Source organism: Alosa sapidissima, chromosome 2 (genome assembly GCF_018492685.1).
Source record: "Alosa sapidissima isolate fAloSap1 chromosome 2, fAloSap1.pri, whole genome shotgun sequence".
Classification (NCBI taxonomy): domain Eukaryota; kingdom Metazoa; phylum Chordata; class Actinopteri; order Clupeiformes; family Clupeidae; genus Alosa; species Alosa sapidissima.
The window spans coordinates 12714653-12735113 of NC_055958.1; the positions used below are offsets into that span (position 1 = coordinate 12714653).

The 20461-nt window shown below is 43.2% G+C and overlaps 2 protein-coding genes across 8 annotated transcripts in view; both read right to left on the bottom strand.

The window, feature by feature from the left end:
- slc23a3 (solute carrier family 23 member 3) overlaps positions 1–3680 on the bottom strand; it is an 11949-nt gene extending 8269 nt beyond the window's left edge. Inside the window, exons 1-3 of the mRNA XM_042077315.1 lie at positions 3265–3680; positions 1443–1594; positions 694–764 (exon numbers count right to left, since the gene is read on the bottom strand). Of these exons, the coding sequence (XP_041933249.1) occupies positions 694–764; positions 1443–1594; positions 3265–3387 (346 nt within the window). The 5' untranslated portion in view covers positions 3388–3680. The remainder of the gene's footprint in view (positions 1–693; positions 765–1442; positions 1595–3264) is intronic.
- Positions 3681–4390: 710 nt separating this feature from the next.
- The window catches only part of LOC121695975 (myc box-dependent-interacting protein 1), a 28686-nt gene continuing 12615 nt past the window's right edge, over positions 4391–20461 (bottom strand). For 2 of the 7 annotated variants that reach the window (XM_042077260.1, XM_042077245.1), the window contains 9 exons: positions 17538–17604; positions 16875–16997; positions 15174–15272; positions 14339–14362; positions 12771–13118; positions 11551–11610; positions 10958–11023; positions 8482–8583; positions 4391–7438 (listed from right to left, as the gene is read on the bottom strand). In XM_042077260.1, coding sequence (XP_041933194.1) covers positions 7337–7438; positions 8482–8583; positions 10958–11023; positions 11551–11610; positions 12771–13118; positions 14339–14362; positions 15174–15272; positions 16875–16997; positions 17538–17604 — 991 coding nt within the window. In that variant the 3' untranslated portion in view covers positions 4391–7336. Of the gene's footprint in view, positions 7439–8481; positions 8584–10957; positions 11024–11550; positions 11611–11959; positions 13119–14338; positions 14363–15173; positions 15273–16874; positions 16998–17537; positions 17605–20461 lie in introns of those variants that run through there. The other 5 variants (XM_042077253.1, XM_042077268.1, XM_042077289.1 and 2 more) reach the window with 5 other exon arrangements.

Here is a 20461-nt window from a genome sequence, read left to right on the forward strand (position 1 = left end):
AAAGACAAGGTGATGTTAGTGGTTCACAGCAGGCCCCCCCCCCCCCCCCCCCCAATATGCTGTTGTGGAGTGACAATCACAAAATGATGGAGAGAATGTATTTTCTAAAACGTTTCCTCATCGTTACCAAGGTGGTTGTACAATGATGCTTTAGGGAATCATCCTTTTTCTACTCTAAATCTGGACTGCAGGACATGGATGCAGCTCTTGGTTTGAACACCCTCCCTGTAATTAGTGTGAGTGTGGGTGTAATTCCTTCCTAATGGTGTGTTTTGTGTATGTGTGTGTGTGTGTGTGTGTGTGTGTGTGTGTGTGTGTGTGTGTGTGTGTGTGTGTGTGTGTGTGTGTGTGTGTGTGTGTGTGTGTGTGTGTGTGCCATGGCCTACTGGTTAGCGCTTCGGACTTAACCGGAGGGTTGCCGGTTCGAACCCCGACCAGTAGTAACGGCTGAAGTTCCCTTGAGCAAGGCACCTAACCCCTCACTGCTCCCCGAGCGCCGCTGTTGTTGCAGGCAGCTCACTGCGCTGGGATTAGTGTGTGCTTCACCTCACTGTGTGCTGAGTATGTTTCACTAATTCACGGATTGGGACAAATGCAAATTTCCCTCACGGGATCAAAAGAGTATTTATACTTATACCTGTAATTAGTGTGTGTGTGTGTGTGTGTGTGTGTGTGTGGGTGTAATTCCCTCACCTGTCTTAGCAGAGAGCAGGACCAGGGCAGGGACCAGCATCTCCAAGGACGGAGCCTGCATCAGTGGCAAGCTGAGAAAACATCACACGTGTTTATGTGTGTTAATGTGTGTTTATGTGTGTTTATGTGTGTTTATTTGTGTTTATGTGTGTTTATTTGTGTTTATGTGTGTTTATGTGTTTGAGTGTTAAGACATTCATCAGTTAGTCAACTAGTTGACTATTAAAATCAGTTTACAGTGATGTAGGCAGTAGTCAACTAGTTGTGGACAACAAAATGGCTACAGGCTTAAAGGTATACTATGCAGGTGTAGGTATTTACGGCAAGTTTAGAGCTCCCTCTAGAGTTGCGATGTATTTATATGTAAGTCTGCTATTGTAAATAGCAGCAAGGCAAGGTAATGTCAAGACAAGGTAATGTTACAGATTCTCGCGAGTTTTGGCAGGGTGCCACTCTTGGAAGTTGCATGGCTGGTTTTCTCGGTAGGGACTTGCTACGTCTATGCTGCATAGCTATGCTAGGTGAACGATTCACCTATTACAAGTTCGTTTAACATCAAATTGGTGAAAGGTGAAAATCTTGCATAGTGTGCCTTTAAAGGTCTAGACATTACTATGTATGAACATTCTTCACCAAAAATGAGACCTGTTCCACAGTGACAAGTAATTTCTGTACAGAAAAGCCAGTTTGATTCTGTATGTTTAAGATGTAGTGTGATGATGACACCATGCGCAGGTAAAGTGTCTGACCAGGAGCCCGTGCAGGTGTGCAGGAGAGTGGCGAGGGCCGAGGAGAAGAGCAGAGAGGCCAGGTGCTGACCCCGCTGGGCCACCGTCCACTGGAGACGACACTGGAGCATCCCCACCGTCAGCACCAGCAGCGAACACTGCACTAACACATGCTGGGAGGAGGGGGGCAGTGGGGCACCGGCAATGAATGAAGGAGGGAACAAGAAGAGAGAATTAGATGAAGAGAATAAAGAAAGAAAAGGAATAGAGAAAAGACAAATTGAAAAAAGAGAGGATAAAGAGCTATATACCATATGTTGAGTCATAAGCATGTGGTTGTAAAGAGTGTGTTTACATCATGAAAGGACTGCTTTCAACCATTCTGCAGAGTAACTGCCCATAAACCTTCTCAGTTTCTCAGTGAGATGGAGAGAGTGAGAGGGAGTGACTATGGTGGAACGTGAGGGGAAGGAAAGAATGCTGGAGAGGAAGTCAGAAGTTGGTCTTGGAATGCCAGCTACTGTAGGTCATGCATGGTGACCAGAGCCGGACAGTAACGGAGTACATTTACTTGAGTACAGTACTTGAGTACAATTTTGAGGGATCTGTACTTTACTCGAGTATCATTTTTGGGGAGTACTCATGACTTTACTCAAGTACATTTGAGAGGCAAATATTGTACTCTTTACTCCACTACATTTCTATCCATAACCGTGAGTACCCGTTACTACTTCTAAAAAAAAAGGAAAAAAGAAAAATCTCGGAAACCCTCAAGTTGTTGTTTCCCTCTCAAACGTGATTGGATTGTGCAGGCGCCACTGATTGGGACAGCCTATCAGCAATCACCTTCAGCTTTCCGCCAAAGTCAACTCCATGGTTAGATTTAGATAAGAGACAAAACAATGGATGAAGACGCAGCAGGTCCATCCCGGGAATGTGCCAACCCGTGACCCCACCTCGCCAGACTATTTCAATATTCTGAACAAGTTAATGATAGTGTTCGCTTCAAGTGTTTCAATTACAAAATAGTATTTTGTATTTGAAATTCGTATTTTAAATACATGTATTAGAAATACTGCCCATCCCTGGCAACATGGTAAAAAGATGAAAATGACTTGATTTTACTTTCAATTCCTTTTACATTCTCCAAGGTATTAACATTAACATTTTTCATAACTCCATGTAGGACATTTCTGTACATAAATGTAAGCACTGTGGCAGTAGTAATTCAATATTTAGAAAATGTACTCTTGATACTCAAGTACTTTTAAAAACAAGTACTTCAGTACTTTTACTTAAGTAGACATCTGACTGTTGTACTTTTACTTGTACTTGGGTAAAATTTAGCAAAGGGTATCTGTACTTTTACTCAAGTAATGAAGCTGTGTACTCTGTCCGCCTCTGATGGTAACTTTAATCTCTTGAATTTCCCCTTGGGGATCAATAAAGCATCTACAGGTATCTATGTATCTATCTATCTATCTACTTAGTCATGTTGCACGCCACTAAACACTCCCAATCAGAGAGAGAGAGGAACAATTTTATTTGTTTTTCATTTGAGGATTTGCAGGGCTGCAGAACTATTTAGCCATTCTTGAAAAAATGTTGCTCTCAGTGATCCATAACCGTGGCTCTCCCTACTCGACCTGTTTAGTGGTCTCCCTTGTAGTGAGAAAAATAATGCCTAACCTAAGTGCATCTGTAGTGTCAGCACACAGTTTCACCTTCAGTACACAATTTCATTTTGGGACCAACATACCTTGCTTGCCAAACTCTTAAACTGTAGTGTGTAGTGCCAATGCAGTCTTATTGTGCCTCGTCATAATGCTTTATGATGCCCTACCTGTAGCGCCATGGCCAGATTGAGCACAAGTGGTGGGCACCAGTCCACCCTACGGCTCCCGGTCCACTGGGGGCCTCTGGGGTCCTGCACAGAGGCGTCCGTTTGCTGCCTGCCAAGAACCATTTCTCCTTTCCTCTGCTGATATCTCACGCTTGCTTCTTTTTGTTGTTTTTTCTGCAAGCTGCTGCTCCCTAAATTGGGGATGTCTCCCAAATCACTCCCTTATTTGTTTTTTTTTACAAAAGGATCCTCAGAAGAGTTGACGACTTGAGGAACATCTTCATCTTGAGAGTCACCATTCCTTTTAGGTGCATGAAGTCCACACACATGTGGATAAACTCACGTGTAACTGACCCTGAGGTGACTGGTAGCATTTCTGAGAATTTCATTTCTCTGTATCTGTTATTGAGCCCTGTCGCCTCTGTTGTTTAGGAGTCCACTCACACTAGCCTCTTCTGTCTGCTCCTTCACTGACCTTTGTGCTCAAGGTTGTGAAACAGTTGTCTGCTGGCTGGTGATTACCAGGAGACTTCTCCATAATCATTACACTCAATCACTCACTCGCTCCGACTAGACAATAACTTGAGAGGCTTTGCTAGAGATCAGTAGGGGCTTCTGGTCGTTAAACACTAAAGACGGTGTTGAGAAATTACGAGACATGTGGGTACAATAATGTGCTAAGAGATGCTATCTATGTGGTCAGTTGGTCGGTTGTATAGGGTTGAAATGTGGCCTAGCCTCCTTTCATACATTAAATAGGGGAGTTTAAAGCAGTGTTGCGGACATTACATTTTTTCACTGAGTAACTTCATTTGTCCTGCACCTGCCAAAAGGTGGGATGTGCTCTCAAATACTTTTTTGAATGCAATTTCCTACATAACCTTTTTTGTGGGAAGCAGAGTGTGTGTGAGTGTGTGTGTGCACATACAGTACATTTCATCATTCAAAAACATCATGTCACCGTCTCAGCATCTCAAATGTCTGGCCCCTGTTACCTCAGACTGGCATGTAACATTTATGTTATGACACAGCTTGGACACATTGTTTCCAGGCTTAGTCATGTGACATGCTTGCATCAGAGGTGAGAGAGAGAGAGAGAGAAAGAGAGAGAGAGATAGAGCTGGTGTCTGTTTGTGGGGTTGACCCCAATGTTTATTAGCACTGTTAGGACCGCAGTGTTTACAGGATGACAGAGGTGGAGAGGAACACCCATGGCTTCAAATACAGGACAGAACAGTCCCCGTCCATGTTCCCAAAACATACAAATTAAAAAATACAAATAAAGATTACAGAGAGGACAAATTCACACACATACACACCTTTAATGTGAGGCTATGCATGCACCTGACACGTTCATACTTCTATAGATATGTACACAGGTATATGTTATACTTATCTGCTTTATGCTATTTACACATAGCCTAACAAATGACACAAATTCCACAGTACTTATATGTACCAACACGAAAACACCAGCAAAGAAAAATAAATCGTTTTTTTCCCCATAGTAATTAGTGTATATTTGTAAGAGATGTCGATATGGTCTGTCCAAAAGCAATGACATCTGCTGGTACAGACACAATAAGATTTATTTTACCAACTAAACACAAAGTAAGCAGTTGTTTTTATTGTTATTTTGCTTTGTCAACACTGCTTAGAGCTGTTGTATAGGCAAAGTTTGTATTTTTAGTAACTTCCTACCCTTAATTCTCAACCCGGAATCCACCCCTTCCATTTAACACATCAAATCATTGGATGGCTGGGATGTCTGTCTTTTCAGAAGCATCCTGATTGGTTAATACAGCCAGACAGGGTTGCAATTTCAGTCGTTCATTGCATAGCCCAGGAGTATCGCTAAGACTACAGACATCACATATTAAGTAATAATCTAGCATTGTGATAGCTATTTGAATGCTAGCTATTGGCTAGCCAAGGTACTCTACACATGAATGTAAAGCTAACCATCAGCTAGCCCAGGTACTCTACACATGAATGTAAAGCTAACCGTCAGCTAGCCCAGGTACTCTACACATGGGTGTGCTACAGCAGCTTTAAAGTTGCACTGAGTCTCACCGCGTCTCCTTTTGAGATCAAAAACATCTGAGAAGCAGTGACACACCTGATTTAAAAAGCTGAAATTGGTTGATATAAAATCAAGCAGACACACACATACAGAAACATACACCACCTCAATCTCTCTCTCTCTCCCTTTATCTCACACACACACAATTACCTCACAGCTTTACTGTTACTGGTAGGTGGTATTAAGATGGTAGTCTGATAATTAATCTCTTCTATGGATGAAAGTTAACGACTGGCAGGGAATTAAGAGGGGAAAAAAACCTTGGATCAGGCCTCAGGTTTCCATGGCAACCATAGGGAGATAAACATAAACACCGGATGGGGAGAGGGGTATAATGTAAAGGGGTGGATAGGTTATAAGTTACAAAACAACGCCTCACACAGAGAGAAGGTAAAGCATTGACATTATCTGGGTCAAACGCTACCATAGGGTCAGAAAGCACACTGTCATGGCACATAGAAATGACCACTCCCCACCACACTTCCTCACATATTTCACAGATAGATATTGATATCAACAATTCATACTTGGACCATGTACAAAAATAATAAATAAAAAAACTGTTCTTAAAACTTAAAATCCATACAATAGAATATAGTTAGGTTGACTGTAATGCATATCAGTTATCACAATATTTGGAAACATGTGAAATGAACTTGTCGGATTCACGCCTCACACACACACATGCCGCTCACAGACTCTCCAGCAGTTGGTGTGCACATCTGCAGCTCTCGCGCACACACACACACACACACACACACACACACGCACACACACACACACACACTCAGATACTTGTTTGAAACTGCTTATTCCTCACAGAGAGGTTCGGCACATAGGAATACACACGACATGTAGAACTTGTATTGACAATATTGCATAAATACATCTCTGGAAACGTGATTTATAGTGTTTGCTGTTTGTTTGTTTGTACAGTGGAGCTTTCTGACCTTGTTTGTTTGTACAGTGGAGCTTGCTGACTTTGTTTGCGGCTTAAATGAATTTGAGATGATTAGCTTATTTGTTTCCCAATTCATTCTACTAGTCACAGTCACACCCACAAGTATACTCCACATTCAGTGTTGTATTTAGATATTATATGCACTTGTTTGCCTTTATGAATCTGCCCTATCCAAATGGTAGCCTAGTCTGTGGTATGAACAGATTATAAATAAATAAGAACAAAATAAATAAATAAATAAATATATTATCTTTCAACTCTACACTGCACAGCCATCAGGTATTGGGAGAGGTTTCAAGTGTATTATCTTATGGGTTTTCCAAAGGTTAGAGGAATGAAGGTCTACACTAACAACATCACAATTTCTGTAACACCCGTGCAACTCTGCAAATGCAAATTCATGGAAATGACAAAAGAAAAGCATGACAAAGCAATCACATCACTTCCTGTGACCAGCATGGGCTCAGGGGATGGTCCATCCAACTATCTCCCATGACATCACAGTTTTAACGCTTCCTAATATGCCAGACTGAGTCAGTGTCTGGACATAGACAAACACGCACAGAGACGTGGATATTTGAGCAAGCAGACAACAGCAGCTGTAGCTGTGATGGATTGTACGAAGGGCTATGGACTGTGGAATCCACTTCACTCTAGTTACAGATGGCAATGTGAATTCTGTAAATGTAAAACTCAATCAATTAACCTATTAACAAACCAGTTAACCAATCAACCAACCAATCAATTAATCAATCAATCGATCGATCGATCAATCACTCCCCTGGTATGTAACTCAAGCATTTCAACAGTCAGTGGGTAAGGATGTAAAATCAAATCAATCCCAGAATTCAGTGGGGCATCATGAGGGTGGTTGAAATAGGAGCAGGGGCAGGACACGACAGGACATACTGTATGGGTCAGATTTCTGGGGCGTGTCTGGCCTGGTGTCTGCTTGCGAGTGGGTCTGGTCGCCACTCGTTGCGTGCAGTGTTGGCATGGGTGTGGGCAGAGCGGCCTCAGGCTGGGGCTCACAGTCTCTGGGTGAAGTTCTCAGGGAACACGCCTTTAGTGGACAGGTCTTTGGTCTTCTGCCACTCACTCTCCCTCACACCCATCAGCCAGCCATCGTCCTGCAAAGACACACACACACAGATAAATACATACACAAGCACAAGCACAAACACACACACACACACACACACACACACACACACACACACACACACACACAGACATGCATGTGCACACATACACACACCTACGGTGTAGACAGTCTCACTGAAAATCACAAACAAGCAAGAAAAACATTAAAACAAAGCAACAGTTGTATATCACAAAGAAACTCTAGTCATTAAGGGGACACACGGTGCCTTAGTATACCACTGCATACTCCACTATAGTCATTAAGGGAACACATGGTGCCTTAGTATACCACTGCATACTTCACTATAGTCATTAAGGGGACACACAGTGCCTTAGTACAGTATACCACTGCATACTCCACTATAGTCATTAAGGGGACACACAGTGCCTTAGTACAGTATACCACTGCATACTTCACTATAGTCATTAAGGGGACACACAGTGCCTTAGTACAGTATACCACTGCATACTTCACTATAGTCATTAAGGGAACACACGGTGCCTTAGTATACCACTGCCTACGAGTGTATTATTGGATTTAGAACAGTACTGCCAGCTATTAGAAAAATATACATGCAACTTTGACGAACCAGAAGCTGAAGCATTTTATCTAAGCTCATGCTGGTTGTTAATTTCATTAACTTAATACCTGCTAAGGTGCTTACATTAGAATTGTGTCAGTCCTGTCAGTGTGCTATGCTGAATATGTCATAGTACAATTGTACATTGTACAGTCATTTTCCATCTATTAGCCACATTGCGTATAGCCCGTGACACGACAGTGTTTTATGCAAATAAGAAACGAAACCGTGTATCGCACCTGGGTCTTAGCCACAGTGCCTAATAGTCAAATGGATCAGAATCCGATAATTTTTTAATAACAAAAAAGAAAGAAGAAAATAAATGCATTTCTCATGCTTAACCTGTATATTACTTTAACCTCATAGCTGAAGAGTTTTGGCAAAGTCAATGTATAAACCTTGGTTACATAATAGGTGGGAAATTAGGCCATCTGAGTTAGGCATCTGACCTGCTCGTCTGGGTTATCATAGGTCATCACCAGCACCACGTCCCCTGCTTTCAGCTCAAGCTCATCAGAGTCGTTGGCGTTATAGTCATGCATGGTCACGACCTGAGGGTGGAAATAAGGTAAACAAACAAACAAACATTTGGTATCAGATAGGCCTATATGTTCACCTATTCAGACAGGCACTGTTAAATGCGCTAAAAACAGTGTTCAGGCTCTTTTGTAAAACCTCTAATAGATAAGCCCTTTCAGGTAATGGTTCTAGATTACCGTATTTTCCGGACTATAAGTCACACTTTTTTTTATAGTTTGGCTGGCCCTGCGACTTATAGTCAGGTGCGACTTATATGAAAAAATATATAACTGAACATGTTTTTAAATGTTAATTCATATTACCTGACATGAACCCTACATGAAACATTACTGTCTAGCCGCGAGAGCGCTCTCAAATGCACAAGTTCTGTGCACTTTCAGTCAGAGATTAGTGGTAGCACTATGCCTGAAGCACACGTGCATACCTAAATCCTCAAATTATGGCCGGGATTCTATTTATAGCCGGGCCTTAGATCCGGACAAATAAAGGTCAGTAATCATTTTGTTTCAATTTAACTCATAAAAGAGCTCTTCTTAATATTTTATATTGTTGGTTGGTTTAATCTTGTTGCCAATGAAAAGTCATTGTCTTACACCACGAGTCTCCAACACGTTGCTCTCAAGTTACCAGTTGCAAGCCGCCCCCTTCTGAGCTTGCCAGAGGCTATACGGAATAAGGTTTCCATTTTAGCACAACACACGTTCCATGAATAAATGAAAGCGGATGCCTTATCTCGGATGGAAATCCCGACACCCTTTCATACATGAACCATCAAATACCCCACAGATTTCAGTGGTCATCAGTCCCAATATTTAGCAATATCAAACAGTACAAGCCATGCCCCAAATAAAGGTGCTGTGCTTTTGTGCGCAGCCTAAATAAAAGACCCATAATTTGAGGATTTACGATAGTCTGTCTCCTAAACATTCCTCACCCATTATGTAGACATGCATGGAAGCATTTGAAAACAAAACTCACTGCCATGTAGGCTAATATTTGATCACTGTTTTGCTACTAATTATCTTTCACATAATGAATACGCACACTAAAAAGTGAAAGTAGGCCTACTATGCGCTCCTTGTCTGTATCTGTCTGTTCACGTCCGCAATCGATTATAACGTTACTCAAATGGAGAACACATCCATGTTCTCTCGCGTTATAGGCTGTCATACTTCTGTGTTCGCAAAATTTCTGACGGTTCCTGATCGCTAAACGTTAGGGAGAGAGAGAGGCACCCGCAAAGTTGTCCTGCGCGCGCGCGTGCATGGGGTTCAATTGAAGTCAGAGTTGGTCCATCCAGTCAATAGTCACGCTTTCAGGCCGCTCCATTATTAGATTAACGTTATCAGACAACGCTGTAACATGTGTGGGAATTTCTCTCATTATGATGGAGTTGTGGGACTTTTATTATTATGCTCAATACTTAAAGGATAATTCCGGTGTGATTTTGACTTAAAGTGTGTTGAAACATGATAACGAGTGTGAACGTATGTCTCATAGCTCACCTCGGCTTGTCCCCTGCACTCAGAAATCTGGCGCCAGTTAGCCAATGCTACCAACACAGTGTTTCGTTGTGGTGCCTCGGGCATCGGCCTAGCCATGCAAATAAATCACTGTTTTACACCATTTACAAGGCTCAAAGTAGCTCCATACTTCATTGGTAGACTTCCGAGGGCCTTGACATTTAAAACGAGACATAGAGAACTTTGAAAAAGCACGAATATTTTTTTCTCTTGGTCTCTCGGAGGTGGCCAGCCGAGTATTTCATCTGCTGCCAGCTTGTGCCAATATATCGTCCAAAATGCTTGCTTGCATTGCATTCTCCACATTTTTAGCTAAATTTTCATGCACCACATCCGCATTTTTGTTCAGTGAATCTTTTGTAAATTGCTTTACAATTAGCGCGGAAACTCGTCAGCAGCCTTCGGCTTGCCTCTTGCCGCTATTCAGTCCTTCGTCTTCATTAACATCCTCAATATTTTTGGCCTCTATGTGTCCAGTTACATCTGTCTGTTCTTGGTCTTGGATTTTGTGAAATAAATGTCTAACTAGATGTACCGCAGAGCGGTACAAAATATGACCGAGTGCCCAGTCCAGCACATTTTTTCCACAAAAATAAATCACGCTGAAAGGCCTATATGATTCTAACTGTCTCACTAAATTGCATTATCCACACTCAATTCTCACTGGTATCTGCTAGACAACAAGTACCAAAACATGATTAGTTCATAGATTTCACATGTAAAATTGATTTTATACAACCCCACCCCCATCTTCCCTGTTCATAATTCTGAGAAATTCTTGAATTGTGTGCATGTGTGCGTGTACACGTTTATGTGTATGTGTGAGTTGTGTGTGTTCGTGTGTGTGCTTTGTGTGAGTTACTTTGAAGATGAATCCAGGAGGCATCTCTGCAGCGTCTGCAGATTCAGTGGCCTCCACTGGTGGAGCCTGAAAAAAAAAAAAAAAAAACATGCAGCCAATCAGATTTGAGCTCTACTGAGCTCTACTGAGTATAAAAAAATAAATTACTGTTCAATAACTGTTCTATCATTTTTTTTAAAGTATATTTTTTTGGGCTTTTATGCCTTTAATGTGACAAGATAGTGGAGAGTGACAGGAAGTGAGTGGGAGAGAGAGTCGGGCTGGGATCCGGAAAGGACCACGGGGCGGGAATCAAACCCGGGTCGCCGGAGTACGGTGCAGGAGCCCCAGCCAGTGGCGCCACAGCTGGGGCCAACTGCTCTATCATAAGATGTATCACTCAAATTACTGGTAAATAATCATATAGTAATAATCTGGCATAATCATGTAATATAGAAAATAACAATTACAAATTGATTGCTAAGAACTCCTGTTCACAATGCTAAGAAATCTTGTGTCCTTATAATGTCGTATTACAGTTTTTCTCAATCGCGTCACAGTAATGGATGCTTGAAAACTCTGTACAGTATCGGTGTAGTAACAAATCTGCTCACAGCTTCAGCAGCAGCAGCAGGCTCTGCTGCAGGGGCAACTTCTGGAGTCTCCACAGCCTGCTGAAGACAAAGCACACACTCAGTGTGTGAGAGCTTTTGTGAATGTGTGAAACAGAGTTTTGTGTGTGTGTGTGTGTGTGTGTGTATGTGTGTGAGAAAGAGTTTTTAGTGTGTGTGTGTGTGTGTGCATGTGTGACAGTTTGCGTGAGAAAGAGAAAGTTTTCGTGTGTATGAGAGACAGAGATAGTGTGTGTGTGTGTGGGTGGCTGGGTGTGTGCGTGCGTGCGTGTGTGTGTGTGTGTGTGTGTGTGTGTGTGTGTGTGTGTGTGTGTGTGTGTGTGTGTGTGTGTGTGAATGTGCGTGCATATGAGGGATAAATGAGGATGAGAACCACAGGACCAGATCTGACCCGTCTATAGGACTACAGCACGACACACAAACACGTACAGGACGTCCAGGACTTTTTGCACACATGGGCCTGGTCACCCGGCTCATACTTTGACTCTTGAAGGACAGGGCAGTCGAAGGCCAAAGTAGTGGCTCTCTGTGTGCAAAAATACGGAGTGTTTAGGCATTTCTGACCATGCCTAAAATCCTTCGGATTTCAGAGGAATCAGAACCTACTCATGATTAGTCGTTCCATCTACAGCACTACCACCACCAAAAACGGTCTGGAAACTATAGCAGCAGAGACGCTAAAGCCTTAAAGATCAAAGGGTCTTGATTTGTCCCCATTGGAGTGTTCATAACAGTTTTAGGTCCTTGAATATCCCCTTAACGAAGCAGAAATAACGGTACTACTCTTGTGCCTCTTCCAAAGAATGAGAACAGTATGATATGTGAGAGGACCTGAAATCTGATTCTTATGCATTCAGATTTAGTTCAACTTAGAGATGTTTAATCAAAATGATCGGTAGTATAAAGATCGTCCCACAGGTGTACTAACCAACCCCCAACAGCCACTTCAAACAGGGACAAGTTCAAGAGCCTTTCTTTAAGCGCGAACGCCCTCCTTCGACCCCCCCAAAAAGAAAATAAGGAGTGCCCAGCGTCCGTTGTCTCTGCCGTGGTCCCATGCCAAGCATCCCGGGGGGCCAAAGGACGGCCAGCCAGGCTTTGCCATGCGGTTAATCGAGCATGCCCGGAGCCTCTGCCCCCTCTGTCCACCAATGTGACGCAACCGCCGCAACTGCAGCCGTCGGTCCGTCGCCGACGGTTACCTGTTCCCCGTCTTCCTGCACAGGCTGAGCGGCGGTGCCGTCGTCAGTGGCCTCTGCGGAGCCACCTTCATCGGCGGCACCTTCGTCCACGGCACCTTCGTCGCTGATGGCCGTGACAGCGGCAGCGGAGGCTGCTTCGTCGTAGCCCGTGTCTGGGGCAGGCTCGTCCTTGCCCCAGTCGGACTGGGTGGGATCCTCCTGCTGGGCCTGTTTGTCATCGTCCCAGTTGGGCTGGGTAGGGTCATCATCGCCCCAGTTGGGATTGGTGGGGTCGTCGCCCCAGTCGGGGTTAGTGTAGTCCACAGCTGCCACCACCGCCGCCGCTGCGGGCTGCTGAGACTCGTCTTGCTACGGGGTGGAAGGTGGGGTTGGGGAGGGGGTTGGGTGGGTGTGGCGAGGAGAGGGGCAACGAATGGGGCAATTTCAGGGGGCAAGAGGGTATGTGTATTGGGCGCGCAAAGGCCAGAGAGGAGATGGTGGAGTCGGACCAGATTAACAGGAGCAACAGGGGTGTGAAAGACAAGTGAGCCAAACCAATAAGCAACGCTTCAGAGAGTACACACTAGGGTATGCTATTTGAAGATTAGCATTCTGAATGCCTATACCTTTTAACATTAGCAAAGAACCAGACAACATTAAAGGAACACGCCAACTTTTTGGGAAATTAGCTTCTTTGGAGTGTAGAGTTAGATATGAGGATGCATACTCTTTGTTTTCTGTTGGTGTAATAACTCAGTCTGACATGTTTACTGAAAGTGGATTAGACCAGTTAGCCTTTAAGCTATAGGCTAACTATAGGCTAACTGCTCTAACCCACTTTCAGTGACTAATGCTAAACGACTCTAACAGTGTCAGACTAAGTTCACATACTATACACTACTCACAAAAAGTTAGGGATATCTGGCTTTCGGGTGAAATGTAATGTTTCAGTACAGAAAGTACTGAAACATTGAACTGTTGGACATGTTGGACAGAAGAGAGGGTCACATTAAGTTCACCTGTAAAGGTTATAGTGGATTCTAGGTTCATCCTGAAATTTCACCCGAAAGCCGAATATCCCTGACTTTTTCTGAGTAGTATATATGACATAAGTCATTGATTGATAACAAAACCAAAAGTACTTACACTATCGGTCAAAAGTTTGGGGTCTCTTAAAAATTTCCATTCCACTCCCTTATAGACAAAATACCAGCTGAGATCAGTTTTTTTAATCAGGGCAGCAGTTTTCAGATTACATTATGTGCTTAAATAATTGCAAAAGGGCTCTCGACTGTTGAAGAAAGAAATGGCTGATCTTTAATGCAATATCTACATTCACATTATCAGCAACCATTCATCCAATGATCCAATACAGTAGCACATTTTGTTTACTAATCTGATATCATTTTAAAAGGCTAACTGAGAAAACATTGGAGAACCATTTTGCAATTTTGTAAGCAATGATTATGAAAACTGCTGCCCTGATTAAAAAAAAAACAATGTAACTGATCTCTTCGAAAAGAGTTCAGATTAGGACTAGCATCTCTGATGCTGAGCCAATAAAAAAGTCACTGCAGTGAATTACGTACCTCCCAAGAATCCCAGTTTTCCTCCTGGAATGGAGAAGAAAGGCAGAAAAGAAGAGAGATGGGAGAGATGAACAAGTGAACGACGCATTATGCGATATAACGACACCGGACAGAGTGCGTTAACCACCACCCAGATAACACTCACTCTGGAGCAGACACAGCCCTGATATGAGCCAGACCTGAGCCAGATCCAAGATGAATCTGACCCGGATCTTAGCCATGTGTGACCCGGATCTTAGCCATATGTGAGCCGGATCTTAGCCATATGTGAGCCGGATCTTAGCCATATGTGGGCCGGATCACAGCCTATATCGGAGCTGCATGAGAGCTAGATCATAGCTGGATACGAGGAGTATACCGGCCAGATCTGAGCTGCATCTAAACCAGAGTGAGCTGATGCCTGAGGGAGTATGAGCATCTCTCTGTCTCTCTGTGGGAGTTCTGTGGTACCTCCTGGAAATCCTCCTCACTCACTCACGCCACCATCTGTCTCCTGCAGACTGTAATGGAGATTGGTGTTCTAAAGCGCTGCCATGCCACTCACTCACTCTCCAGCAGATGGTGTGCGCATCTGCAGCTCTCGCACGCACACACACACACACACAGACACACACACACACACACACACACACACACACACACAATCTACACCTTTTTACATACACAGCTTGCACAGATACACACACGATTTGCACTTACGATTTGTGATGACACTTTTTCACATTTGCACACTCTATCTATCTACCTATCTACCTATCTATTTATCTATCTATCTATCTATCTGTCCGTATATCTACCTATCTGCTCCTCCATGCCCACATAGTCACACACACACCTTGGGGGCGGCGCTAGTGGCGATGGCGGCTCCTGGGCTGATAGCAGAGAGAGAGTCCAGGTCCATGTCCAGCAGGTTGCCTGCACCAGGAGCATCGAACTGCCACCAGAGGGAGACACCACACACACTCACACAGGGGAAAGAGTGGGAGCACGACCACTGAGGACACTGTAGGCACCACTGGTGTGTGTGTGTGTGTGAGTGTGTGTGTGTGTGTGTGTGTTTCATTTTCCAATCATCATGACCATTTGTCCACTTTTCAATTGAGTTTTTGAAAACCTTTCTGCTCTGGGATGTTTTGACCATTATGCTAAATCCTGTCCTTTCGTTACAGCAGCAGGCTTCTCTGGCATTTCATTTCATTACTGTAAGATAATGTTGCATGCCCTTCTGCATACAGAATAGATTTGTTTTCATTTCTTTTTAATTCAGCAAGATGTCAAATTTCAGAAATGTTCTTCGTCTAATTCTGTGCTGATAACAGTTTAAGAACAACTGAATTACACCACTATGACACAATAAGAACATAATACTGTACATAGTATACAAGTATCTGAACTTGTCTTACAGATGACTTTCAACATACTTAAAGGTGCTCTAAGCGATGTTTGGTAACATCACTTCTGTTCAAACAGAGCCCGCTAATCCCTCCCTCTTCCTCCCGTGCAAACTCTCCTGAACGGGCATTTCGTCTGTGAATGGCTGGAAAAGTTTGTTATGTTTCATGGTCCAGGCTGCACCAGGTTGTTTTTGTTGCCGTTTTTGGAGCCTGGGCTGTCTACAGAGGCCGTGTTTTTTTTACAGTGTATTCAGGGGACAGGCAGCTAGCGGATTGTGAGGAGATGTTTGCTGTATGTGACAAAAATGTTTAAGTTTAGAAACCACGTAACATCGCTTAGAGCACCTTTAAGAGAAAAGGGTCTATTTATCAGAACTTGCTATCTTCTATTTAGCTGGGCGACTAATAGCACACTCAATTGAATAAGTTAGCAGCAATAGTCTCAATTGCTGTTTTGTGTCTTAATTTTGTGTGGAGATGTACCCAAAACACAAACACACACCAGTCTTTGGGTTGCCTACTTCACCAAAATTTCACCATGGAAGAACAAAGGTAAAAAGAAAACACACCTTTGGGTGGCAGAACGCGGTCACTGTTAAGTCTATGGACCCTATACCTACAACTTCATATAGTAGAACCTAGAACTCTATAACATGAAATACTACTGAGTGTAAAATTGTTTAGTATGCCATTTTGATAACCAAAAAGGTATTGCTTATCTATGGTTCTTGGGTTAACTAATGTCCACATTCTATGAAATAATTGTAATAGTGCATTTTGTTAGTACCCTTGAATAGCCTGTAAATGTTCTACTGCTTATCTCAAAAGAACATTTACATTTTCCATGTAAGACCCTGTTCTGTTTTTTTTCCCTCTTTTTTCACATCAAAATAGTGTGAAGCCCCTGGTCCAAAATGTTTGACAAAATGCATTCTCAAAGGGTACTACAAATAACTTTTATGGGGTTATCCAAGGTATATAATGCAGAAGTGGCACAGTACAGTACACCACTTGTTATTCTTCTGGAACTCTAGACTTGAGAGTGACCTAGTGGATGTTGTGGGGTTCTTAGTAGGGGAAGGGGGGGGGTGACATCGGAGGTCGGGGGGAGGGTAGAAGGCCGAGGGGTCGAGAGGGCTGACCTGTGTCGGGGAGGTCACACTGATGTTGGGTGTGGATGCCTCGTCAAAGAGGTTGATGATGTTCTCGGTCTTCATCTCCTTGGATGGGGTGACCTTGGGTGGCGGGGGCACCGCTGGCCGCAGCTGGAGTTAGCATGATGCACAGATGGATTACGTACTGCCCAGCGTCTCGTACAATAACGCTTAGGCCTGATTAATAACCTATGCAAGCTACACCAACTCAGTTGACAATGCAAGGCTCATGGCACTGACATGAAATGACATGGCACTAGCACTTGACATTGACACTTGTGTCGCGTTACAAAAAATGAGACAACACATTTTGCTTCACGCCAAACCTTCCTTGCCTAGCTGGGTGTGTTCACGTTTGTGCGACTTGCGTAGACAATGAACCAGCACTTACACATCCACACTGCTGTTATGACCTCGCTCCCAGCATCAAGGCTATTCATTTCATTCACATGATATATTCACTGGTATATTGGACCTTATGTCCACCACTCAATTAGACACGTACTGTAACTAGTCACAGATAAGTCAATGGAAGGGATAAAACTGCTCCTGTTTCAAAATGGAATTGATATCATTTATCAGCCTGCTTGGTTGGTCTGAAACAAAGATGAACAAATGAGATTCATTTTCGGTAGGGACCCCTGGACGTACCTTAGACGGAGACTTGGGAATGGGAGGAGGTCCGACACCCAGGGTGTGATTAGCCCCGTCCGGCCCACTGTACACGGGACACACAGAGACAGAGGGGAGGGGGAGGGGAGCAGGATTGGACACATTAGCTGGAGGTTCATATCGACGCTGATCAGTAGTGACCTGGTGAACTCATGCTGGTCCCGCCAGGTCGGTCTTATGTCCTCCCTCTGCCACAGCGCATCCAGTGCAAGACCCCCTATCTGCTTGAGTGCAGCTCACTACACTAAGGAGACAAACCGACATGCAGAAATGCATTTCTCAGGAATTAAAAAAAGCATCACTCCTTATGCCTTGCAGACACACACACACACACACACACACACACACACACACACATACACACACACACACACACACACAGGTCAGTCATTAGGCTAAAACATGCACACAGCAGGACAGACATACTGTACAAGATGGGCCCTTGTTGACAAACAGCACTCGTTCTGCCCCTAATATGAACTAGTGGACTATACTCCCTCACCCTTTTCTCTGTTGAACTTTGCAGACAAACAAACAAACAAATAAACAAACAAACAATGTAAACAAACAAGCAACTGGGATAGAGCCTGACTGGATCAGAGCTAGCTGCTATTTGGGTGACTTCTTGTCTTCTTGACACGAGTGACACTAGCTTTGGCTGCACTCCAGACAACTTGGAAGTTGAGATTTTCCAATTTTTGACTTCTAAGGAAAAACTAGGAAATTTCAAGTTGTCATGAACACCCCTTTAGTGCTTCCAAGCTATCCTCCCATAAGATCACACTAACTGAGTCGGGTGATGCCAATATCAAGGTCAAAGGTTAAATTCCCAAGTACCACAGACAACAGTCGGCACAGCATGGACATGGATGCCCATCAGGTCAGGGCAAGACCTATTCTTGAGCCAGACACAATCTGGTTCCAAGGTGATACATGTCTTCACACTGGTTAGTTGTCTGTTAGTGGTCTTGAAAAAAGCAGCTGGAGACCAAATGACCAATTGCAAATAAATAGAAACTTTTTCAAAGGACAGATCAGTACTATTATAATATATTATTTTAAGGCTTTTCCTTGTTTTCCCAGTTCAGAGCTGCTGGGTGAATTTCCCACACACACATAATCCTGTTTAGCTAAAGCAGTGGCACAATAACAGATTAGACAAACACGGTCCATCAGTGAGTTTCAACTGATAATTGTGAAATAAATTCTTTAAATCACATAGAGGAATCAAATGCAATGCATGCACTCTAAACTCACAATAGCTGGGTATAAATACAATTTATATTTATTCAAATACAATTTAGTCATATACAATCTAGATCATTTTGAAACCATAAAATGGCACCAGCGTTCATCTAAATATGTTATTGAACCTTTGGCCCGCAGTGGACAGGAGTGAGAAACTCACAAAGCTGCGAACTACTTACAAGGATGGATGCAAATACTCTGATTATTTTGATTGAAGATGGAGCACTTTACTTGTCCAGTCACAAGAGCATTCAACAAAGCCCTACAACCAACACTGGCTACATGAAGAATCGGTTTCCATGCAAACTTGTCTAAAATACCAAACAGACACACAACGAAGACTAGCGGCGAGGCAAAGTCCTGTCTCGCCTGTAATGGGCGGAAGCTTTAGCGTAACTTTACCAATGTTGTAGATCATGACTATCACCGCAGCATGATGACAAACAAAGGCCTAGGTAGCCTATAGGTAGGTTGCATAGCTGATCGTCAAAGGAACTTGCCGGTAACCTGAAACTATTCACTTCTACAGTGGGCAAGGAGGATGTCCAGATAGCAAACTCCAGTATAACAGGAACATACTGTATGAGGTTGACATCAGAGTACTATACCAACTTTATTTCAGAGACACTGGAGGAACTCCGATACAAGTAATGAGAGTCTGCTCTATGTGTCTACTCCAGATAACCCACAGAACATTATGGCTAATCTAGGTCCAAATCATAATTCTGGTATGTCTAACTTGGCCTCTGATAAGAAGCAAGGCAATCATGTCTCACCCAGTTACAGGTAGCAGTTCTAGCCGAGCTAATTCAGAAGAGAAGCACTCGCATAGCTAATCCGGGAGTGGGCCACTAGTATGATTAACAGAGTGTGGCTACTGTGGTTGACATAATGATTACTACTGCTAAAAAAAGTTGTGGGACACATTAGATGGCTGACTGAGTATGGGAGCACTAGCATGCATGGCTGACATACAGTCAGTGGCTAATATGAGGAACACTAGAGCAGTTAAACTACATGGGGAGCACTAGCATGGCTAACTCAGGTAGGTAAGCAGCGCCAGCATGACTAATTTAGGTGTGGAGCTAGGGTTGCCACCTGTCCAGGATTTTCATGGTCTGTCCAGGAAAATAAAAATAAAATCCTGGACACTGAATGACATTATTTGTTTTTATTCCACATAAGCAAAAAAGCAGAACCTAATTATGTATTCCCCCTTTTTTCTCAATACTGCCCCCAGGTGTGCACAACTAAAAACTGTTAAAAATATAACAAAATAATAAAGGTCTGCTATTAAATAAAGCAATTAACTAAACAAATAACTAGAAATTGTCATTCTTACTAATTTTAGCTATACAATTGTCGCTTAGAATGACTGTTTTTATCTTGGGTTAGATGTGCTAAAGGCGCCGTTGCTTACAAACAAAAAGGTCGATTGGATGGTCAAAATGTTCAGGATTTTTGTCTATTATCTAGGGCTAGTTCAGGTAGGTGTGGAGCACTAACAAGGCTAAAGTTAATTCAGGAAGGTGAAGAGCACTAGCATGTCTAGGGCTAGTTCAGGTAGGTGAGGAGCGCTAGCATGGCTAAGTGAGGTAGGTGAGGAGGACTAGCATGCCTAAGGCTAATTCAGGTAGGTGATGAGTGCTAGCATA